At 53.0% G+C, this 9,239-nt stretch overlaps 1 protein-coding gene across 2 annotated transcripts in view; it reads left to right on the forward strand.

Annotated features, from left to right (window-relative positions):
- The window catches only part of ARFGAP3 (ARF GTPase activating protein 3), a 50,795-nt gene that overhangs the window by 40,317 nt on the left and 1,239 nt on the right, over positions 1 to 9,239 (forward strand). For both annotated transcript variants that reach the window (XM_007453941.1, XM_007453942.1), the window contains 3 exons: positions 2,887 to 3,010; positions 4,238 to 4,328; positions 9,043 to 9,164. In XM_007453941.1, the coding sequence (XP_007454003.1) occupies positions 2,887 to 3,010; positions 4,238 to 4,328; positions 9,043 to 9,164 (337 nt within the window). The remainder of the gene's footprint in view (positions 1 to 2,886; positions 3,011 to 4,237; positions 4,329 to 9,042; positions 9,165 to 9,239) is intronic.

Here is a 9,239-nt window from a genome sequence, read left to right on the forward strand (position 1 = left end):
CTACATTTTATGTTTCTCACGTCATAATTTACATCTTTTTATATTGTGTATCCACTAATAAATTACTGTAGCTATCGTTATTTTTACCACTTTTGTCTTTTAACCTTTATACTAGAGTTAAGTGATTTATACACCACTATTACGGTATTAGAGTGTTCTGAATTTGGCTATATGCTCACCTTCACCGGTGAGTTTTATACTTTCATATGTTTTCATGTTACTAATGAGCATCCTTTCATTTTAGCTTGAAGAACTCCTTCTAGCATTTCTTGTAGGACAAGTCTGGTGGCTGGCAGTTGTTCTTGTTTTTGTTTTTCCAGCACTTTGAATATATCATCCCACTATATTCTGGCCTTCAGGATTTCTGCAGAGAAATCTGCTTATAGCCTTACAGGGCTTCCATTGTATAGAATGAGTTTCTTTCTCTTGCTGCTATCCAAATTCTCTCTTTGTCTTTGATTTTTGACAGTTTTATTATGTATTTCTTGGTGAAGATTTCTTTAGGTTGAATCTGTTTGGGGACCTATGAGCTCCATGTACCTGGATGTCCGTATCTCTCTCCAGATTGGGGAAGTTTTTAGAGATTATTTCTTTAAATAAAGCTTTTCTGCCCCTTTCTTCCTCTCTCCTCCTCCTGGGACTCCCACAGGGCATGAATTGTGCTCTTGATGGTGTCCCATAATTCACATAGGCTTCTTTGCTCTTTTTCTTTTTTCTCTTCTGACTGGATAATTTCAAATGAGCTGTCTTCGAGTTCACAGATTCTTTCTTCTGCTTCAGTGGTCTGCAACCTTTTTGGCACCAGGGACCGGTTTCGTGGAAGACAATTTTTCCACGGACCGGGAGTGGGGGGGGTGGGGGGGTTGTTTTAGGATGATTCAAGCATATTACATTTATTGTGTGCTTTATTCCTATTATTATTTCATTATAATATATAATGAAATAATAATACAACTCACCGTAATGCAGAATCAATGGGAGCCCTGAGCTTGTTTTCACTTGCCACTCACTGATAGGTTTTGTTTTGTGTTGTTTTTCAAATTTATTTATTTTACCTATTTACTTATTTATTTTTTATTTTTGGCTGCGTTTGGTCTTCACTGCCACGCGCCAGCCCTCTTCTAATTGCGGCGAGAGCAGGGCCACTCTTCGCTGCAGTGCACTGGCCTCTCAGCGCAGTGGCCTCTCTTGTTGCAGAGTATGGGCTCCAGGTACGTGGGCCTCAGTAGCTGTGACCCGTGGGCTCCAGAGTGCAGGCTCAGCAGTTGTGGCGCACGGTCCCAGATGCTGCACGGCACACGGGATCCTCCCGGACGAGGGCTCAAACCAGTGTCCCCTGCACTGGCAGGCGGACCCTCAACCACTGTTGCCACCAGGGAAGTCCCCACTGATAGGGTTTTGATATGAGTCTGCAAGCAATTGACTTACTATGGTTTCTGTGCAGTCAGACCTCCCTGCTAATGATAATGTGTATTTGCAGCCGCTCCCCAGCGCTAGCATCACCGCCTCAGCTCTACCTCAGATCATCAGGAATTAGATTCTCATAAGGAATGCACAACCTAGATCCCTCCCACGTGCAGTTCTGGTTTGAACCTACTGGGTTCACGCTCCTATGCGAATCTAATGCCGCTGCTGATCTGACAGGAGGCGGAGCTCAGACGGTAATGCGAGCGATGGGAAGCGGTTATGATTTCTGTCTCTATGTTGAACTTCTCATTTTATCTGTGTATTATTTCCCTGATTTTATTGAGTTGTCTGTGTTCTTGTAGGTTGATGAGCTTCCTTAAAACGATTATTCTGAATTCTTTGTCAGGCAATTCTTAGGGATCAGTTACTGGAAAATTATTGTTTCCCTATGTGGTATCATGTTTCCTTGGTTTTTCATGTTCCTTGGAGTCTTGTGTTGCTGTCTTTGCATTTGAAGGAGCAATCACCTCCTCCAGTCTTTAGTGCCTGGCTTTGGGTGAGAAATACCTTCAATAGTCAGCCCTGCTAGAGATGCTGAGGCTTACTCAGACCTTTTCTATGGATGCACTCACTCCACACTTCTTATTCCTTTTGGGGGGTGACATCTTAGGATGGTATGTCTTTTCTCAATCCCACAAAGCAGGGCCAGGTGCTGAGAGCCTCCTGCTTGCTTTCCCTAGGGTGGTGCCCTGAAATGCTCAAGTTTTTGTGCTTTCTGTGAACCCCCGAGTTGGGCTGACTTTTGCAGATGCTCACTTTTCTGTCTGCAAAGGCTTGCCCTCACCATCCGCAGGGGCATGTGCAGGGAGCCAGCTGTGGGGCCAAAGGTGCATGAGTGAGGCATGCAGAGCATTGGAGGGCCAGTTGGGGGCTCCCCAGGCAAAGTGTATCCAGTGGTTTGTGAGCAGGCCTCCTCATGGAGTTCGGGAAGTGGTTAGTGGAATCCACACAGCTTTGACGAGTTCTGAGCCCTGGCTGCTCTGCTTCTAGCCTCCCCCAGCCCCTACGCTGTGTCGGTCACCTCAGTATCCTGGGTGGGATGAGAAAGAAAGAGGCACCCTTGGCAATGTCCCACACAGCTGGGGAGACCAGGCACCCGCTCACCGCCCTCTCACCTTCCCCCATGGGAGAAATTGCAGGCCCCGTGGATCTCTCTTGGCACTGAGCTGTGCTGCCTTGGAGGAGGAGTGACATGGGCCCAGTGAAACTATTCCTCTTACCCTCTTTAATGCATCCAGTCTTGGATTTTTTGCTCCAGCAGTGTGCTGGACCCTCTCTGCCGGACTCCTGGACTCCCACAAAGGCATTCTCATCTGTGGGTGATTGTCAAAACCAGCGTTCTCTAAGGGATAATGGTAGAAAACTCCTATTCCATCATCTTACCGATGTCATTCTTGTTTTGGCTGTTGCTAACTGTAGACCTACTGCTCGCCGCAAGCCAGACTATGAGCCAGTTGACAATACAGATGAGGCCCAGAAGAAGTTTGGCAACGTCAAAGCCATTTCCTCAGATATGTACTTTGGAAGGCAAGCCAAAGCTGATGTAAGTGCCCAGGGAGTTTCTGTGTGGTGCCCACAGAGCAGGAAGCCAGCAGGGCCACGGGAGGTGTGGGAGGAGGTGCTGGATGCTGAGTGAGATGGAGTCAGGCTGCAAGGGACCCCTGTCCCCAGAGTGCTGGAGCAGGACTTGAACCCAGGTCTTTCTGACTAATCGCCCCACTTTGCCGCTCCAGCTAGAGGAGTGATTGGAAGGTAGGGAAAGTGTCTCTTATTTCTCTTATTCCTTTCTCAGTGTTTTGAATAGCCATCCATTCGATAACTTTTGAGTAAATTTCAGGAGATTTTTGATACACCTGTAATTTACTTAGCAGTTTTTTAGCCATAGTTAAATGAAGTATGTAGATAGATTCTCGAGGGTAGGCATATTTATTTTCAGAAAAGAGGTTATTGCCTCTTTTCTCAGAAATGTTAATGAGCTTATCTTAGTGGAGTCTGGCTAGGCAGTAAGACTCAAATGGAAATGGGGAGCTTAAAGGTTTCCTTTTAATTGTGAAGCACTAATGTGCTTACGCAAAACTCTTAGAGATACGTGTTATTACTAGGCTTCTTGCACGATACAGAGAATAATTATTTCCTAAAATGTACCAATTTTATTTTGTAGCAGTAGAAATTCCACTAGCTTTTTTTTTTTGGGGGTACGCGGGCCTCTCACTGCCGTGGCCTCTCCCGCTGCGGAGCACAGGCTCCGGACGCGCAGGCCCAGCGGCCATGGCTCACGGGCCCAGCCTCTCCGCGGCACGTGGGATCCTCCTGGACCGGGACACGAACCCGTGTCCCCTGCATCGGCAGGCGGACTCCCAACCACTGCGCCACCAGGGAAGCCCTCCACTAGCATTTTGAGTGTATTTAGAGTTGCCACTTGGCTATTCTCCACCCACTAAAATCTGCCTTGTTTTAAAGTTGACAACATTCAAGTTCAGTTAGGAAATCACATAAGGCTGTTGGGAGAGAGCTTCTTGGAGCGGCCTTTCCTGGCAGCTGGGTGAGAGCAGCACATGACAGAGCTGTCACTGTCACTCTCCCTCTGGGTTCCCCTCCACTGACCGTTGTTGGCCGTGGCGTTGTGCGTTCATCTGTTTGCTTGTGACCCGCAGGATGTGAGCATCATGCCGGCCCCCAGCCCGGCCGTGATAGCTCCTCGATGATTCTTTCTGCAAAATTGCTCATGGTTTTTGGAGCCTAATGTTTCTTTTCTCCTGGTCTTCTCTAGTATGAAACCAGGGCTCGGCTGGAGAGGCTTTCGGCAAGTTCCTCCATCAGCTCTGCTGACCTGTTTGATGAGCAGAGGAAGCAGACGGCAGGTAATGCGGGGAAGGGGCGGGTGGGTAACGAGGCTGGTCTCCACCATGTCTGCGGCATGAATACGTTTTCTCTGGATAGGACTTTTTACTTTACCAGGATTGTTAGCGGCCATTATTTGATGCTTCTATGGCCTCTGTAAGTCAGGCAGAGCAGAAGTTATTATTCCAGGCTTTGCATGTGAAGAGACCAAGTCATAGAATTTAAGCGACGTCCCCAAAGTTACCCGGCATGTCGTCTCCCTGAACCATCGTCACGGGCGGTGGGGTGCCTAGCATGGTGTGAACCTGGTGTCTGGCTCGTGTGGTGTCACAGCCTTGGAGGGGACAGCCCTGGGCTCCCGTGTGACGGGACCCACTCCCTAACTGTGAGACCTGGGGGATTTCAGGTCACCTTTAGCCTCGGTCTCCTCCTCGGTAAAATGGGTGGGTAATATCCATACCTACCTCACCAGTTTGTACCGAGGCTGAAATGAGGTCCTTTATGTAAAGTGTCACCTCGGGGTCTGGCACATGGCAGGCCCTCCCAGGCCCCTCCCGGACCCCAGGGGTAGTCAGAGCAGATAGAACAGGTGAGTCCACCAGCCTCCGCCTCCCAGGGGAGACAGAATGGGGCTTTGGAGCCAGGCAGGTGGAGAGGAGGGTCCAGACCCCGACGAGGAGATGTCTGGGCGCCCCCAGGGAGTAAGCCTCAGCACACAGGCCCGTCACGGGCGTCCAGAACCAAGCGCCTCTCTGCTTGTCCCTCTGACCCTGAGCCGTAGGAAAGCCGTGTTCCAGTCCCAGTCAGCCCCGAGTCAGGCCTCAGGGGTAAGGGGAGGGCCACGTGTCCCCCTTGTGTCACGGCCAACATTCAAGGAGCAGGGTCCTCTGAGTTCATTTCAGGAGCCCACTCGTCAGCAGGAGCACCCAAGCGGGGGCGGGGATCTCCAAGGCCTTCAAGGCCCGGGACCACCTGCACCCCTCGTCTCCAGCCCTGGAGGAGCTGGACGTGGGCACGGAGGGACCCCACGCGGGCGGCCGCTGTGCCTTGCAGCCACAGAGAACAACTGTTAGTTCTGAGTCCAGAGAGAAACAGCCTCAACAGAGAAGGTCATGGGGGAGACCCGAATGCCTGGGGCCTTCCGTGTTGGGGTTTGGGGGCGTTTCAAGAGCCACCGTGGCCCCCGGGGTGAAGCGAGCGCTTCCAGGCTACCGTGCTGCAGTGAGAGGGAGGATTCTAGCCAGATGGGTGGACCAGAGACCTGCGGGACACAGGCCCGGTGCGCGGCCCCTGGGCAGGGAGCGTCCTAGGCCGCCCTCTGGCCTCCAGCAGGAGGAGCTGCTTTCTGACTGGCCGTTTCCTGCACTGGGCCTGGGTTGGGGCAGGTGTGGCTCACGGATTTGTGTTCTCATATGAGAACTTTCGGTGTCCTGGCCTCTTGACAGGGCACTTCCTTGTGCGGCCGCCCCTGGCAGAGGGGTGCTCGGCTCCTGTGGAGGCCTCCCAGGGTCCCGCCTCTGCCCCCCGTGGGTCAGTGCTGGGCTACCTCATGGGCGCCCTGGCACAGGGGCAGGGCAGTCCAGAGAACCTAACAGGTTGAAACTCACCCCTGGCCGTGTGTGTTTTTGTAATTCAAGTTACTGGAAGTTTCACTCTGAAACATTATTGTTTGTTAAAAAAAACCTTTCAGGGCTTCCCTGGTGGCGCAGTGGTTGAGAGTCCGCCTGCCAATGCAGGGGACACGGGTTCGCACCCCTGTCTGGGAAGATCCCACATGCCGCGGAGCGGCTGGACCCGTGAGCCATGGCCGCTGAGCCTGCGTCCGGAGCCTGTGTTCCGCAATGGGAGAGGCCACAGCAGTGAGAGGCCCGCGTACCGCAAAAAAAAAAAAAAAAAAAAAATTTCAGAGAAGGTTGCAGCCAGCGATGACGTTTACCTTCCTGTCCCCTTTCAGAGAACAAAGGTCCATTGATTTTTTTTTTTTTTTTTTTGGCTCTCTGTGGGTCCCAGACAAGCTCCTGTCCTGGGGACTTGCAGCCCTGATAGGACCATCCTGGGGTGCGAGGCTGCCCTCAGCCCCTCCCCAGCGGCCAGTGGTCCTGCTTGCAGCACCTGCCCTCCCTCCCCTTCCCTCCTCCATCCCAAACCCAGATGGTTCAGACCACGATTACCCTCATTCTGCATCTCTCATCAGATGCCTTTAATAACTGCTCTAAATGCAAGCGCATTGAACAATGCTCATTAAATATTTACTTTTTATTTAGAGTGCATTTCAGCAAAGAGCAAAAGCTGGTTTTAAGAGAGTGTTCTGTGTTCCTTATCTTAAATGTTTCCCCATCCATGAAATATCAGTGCCACTGGGTAGATCACCTTTATAATTTCTTCAGGGTTAAGGGGAAGATTTCTCCAAATTAGAAATGCCCCCTGGTGAAGTGAAATACTTCCTGGGGGCGCGCTTTAACCCTGGCTTTGCTCCGAGGCCATTCCCTTCCATGGTCTTGGAGGGAGTAGACGAGGAGCACATGTAAGCATCCACAGCTGGCACAGTGCCCGTCCCTGCCGTCACTCCAGAGCAGGGTCAGTTGGGGGACGGGGGACGGCCATCGCTGGGCACTGCCTCAGAGGGAGCCACTCAGGCTCAGAGGGAACCAGATGACAGAGCAGAGGTGGCTTTGTTCTTTGTTGAGAGCAGTGTCAGAACAAAAGAAGCTGGAAACCCAGCTTGCCCCTCTGGTGTATTTCTTTCCAAAACCTGATTCTGATCATTTGAGTCTGAACAGGGCCACCCGGGAAGCCCAGGGCGCTGCGGACGGACACCTCTGTCCAGGCTCCGTGCGCACTGCCCAGGGTCATAGGGGCTCCTCGTGCGTTTGCTGTTGTCCCTGGGTCTCGAGGCTCCCTGGAGGCACCTCGGCCATTCTCTCCTTTCCTTCTGGCTCTGGCCCGGGGTCCAGGAGCCTGGCCTCTTTGGGCCTGTCGGCCTCCAAAGCACTGACTTCAGTCGGCCGTCGGGCGGTTTTGTTTGGTGATTTGCTGAACATATTTGTCATACGTCACAGCTGTGCGGTGCTGTCGCCAACCAGGTTCAGTTACACAAACCGGAGTCTTGTCAACCTGAGCGAAAAGAAGGGGCGTCTGTGCGCCCGAGTGGAGCAGCCACCGCAGCGCTTTGCTTCCACGTTGAACCTCCTGCCTCAGCTGTGCTCTCTCCTTTTTCAACGTTTCTCGAGTTGGAAGCTTGTTAGTGGAGGCGCTTCTGCTGAGGTCACCTCCGCTGACCTCTGGGGCACAGCTCCCTTGCCACTCCGGACCACCTCGCCACGCCATGGAGCAGCTGTGACTCTGGCCCTTTGTGCTCAGGATGTCACACTAGCTCTTCATTTCCTCTCAGATTCATCTTACCGGCTGGTAGCACCACTGTGCTGGGCTTTGAACCCGAGTCCCGTCACTGGGCTGGGCTAGGCTGTCGCTCTGTCATTGGCAAAGGGCTACGAGACTCTAAAACGTCACCCAGAGGCAGAGAGGAGAAGCAGCTGCACCTGTGGCCCCTCCCCTAGTGCTGGGCATGGGATGGCGCTGTGGGAAGACACACTGACTCTCCTGGGTGGCGTCCGTGCTGGAGGGTAAATGCGTGCCTCCTATTTGGTTCTTGGAAAGGGACCTGGCTTCTGCTGCTGCCTAAGGGGCAGGCAGGTGTAGAGTGACCTGCGGAGCCGAGGGGCAGCTGGGCTGGCTCCCTGGAGGCTCTGCAGGGTTTGCGTTCTCTCACAAAGTCTCTGAGCCCCTCCGGCACCTTTTCACAGCTGTGTGACAAAAGTGCAGCACAGAAGCCCGTCTGTCAGCTCTAGGGACCCCTTTATGTGTGACAACTCTGATGCGCTTCACCTGTGTGCAATATGCTGCTGTCTGTGTTGGGACAACCAAAACTTGAGCAACAGAAACCCAGCCGACAGCGGCCTCGGTGAGGGCGAGGGGTCGGCTGCTACCTGGGAGCGCTGGCACTGCGCTTGGCCCTGCTGAGTCGGCAGACAGCCCCACCCACCCATCTGCCTTTCCTCCTGGGGTGAGCCTCCTCCCTCACTGCCAGAGGCTTCCTCCTTCCCTCCTTGAGGAGGGAGTGGGAGGGGGACAGCCCTAGTCACAGACAGCTACAGCGGCCCCTCGCCCCCACCAGTAACCCCAGAGCAAGCAAACGGCTCCCCTCCCTTGAGAATGCGGGAATCCAGGAAGGCTCTGATTGGCTAGGTCTGGGTCACGTGCCCATGCGTGGTTTAGGGGGTTGGGGGAGAGACCTCCCGCAGAGGAAGGGAGGAGGGCTTTTACCAAAAGGGGGAAGGGATGCTGAGTCCGAAAAACCCACAGATGTCCGCCCATCTGCCATTTACTGAGTACTTCTCTGTCAGGTCTTGTGTTAAGTGCCTGGAGGAAACGGGCCCAGAGAGGGTAAGGAACCTTTCCAAAGGCACACAGCTTGGAAGTGGCAGTGCCAGTATTTGAACCCGTGTTGGTCCTAAGACCTAGTGCTGCATCTTCTCTCGCCGTGGGGTCTTGCAGCTGCTTCGTGGTAGGGCTGGCGCTGAAACGCCCCCCCAGGCTCCTTTTCCCTTAACCACAGCTGCTGCTTATGGGCAGCTGGAGGGGAGGGGGGCCGAGTTCTCCAAAGCCATCGGGTCCCTGGGCACTGGCTGTGCCATCCCTGCGGTAGTGACGAGCCAGTGTCTGCTCTGTGTGCAGGAAACTACAACCTCACGAGCATGCTGCCCACGGCCCCCGACATGGCCCAGTTTAAGCAGGGAGTGAGATCCGTTGCTGGAAAGCTCTCCGTCTTTGCTAACGGAGTCATGACTTCGATTCAGGTTAGTGAAACGGGGATGACGTTAACTGAGTTTGATGGTGGGTTCATAGTTTTGAAAATGAGATTCGGACCGCTC

This window comes from Lipotes vexillifer, unplaced genomic scaffold (genome assembly GCF_000442215.2).
Source record: "Lipotes vexillifer unplaced genomic scaffold, Lipotes_vexillifer_v1.1 scaffold382, whole genome shotgun sequence".
In the NCBI taxonomy this organism is placed as follows: domain Eukaryota; kingdom Metazoa; phylum Chordata; class Mammalia; order Artiodactyla; family Lipotidae; genus Lipotes; species Lipotes vexillifer.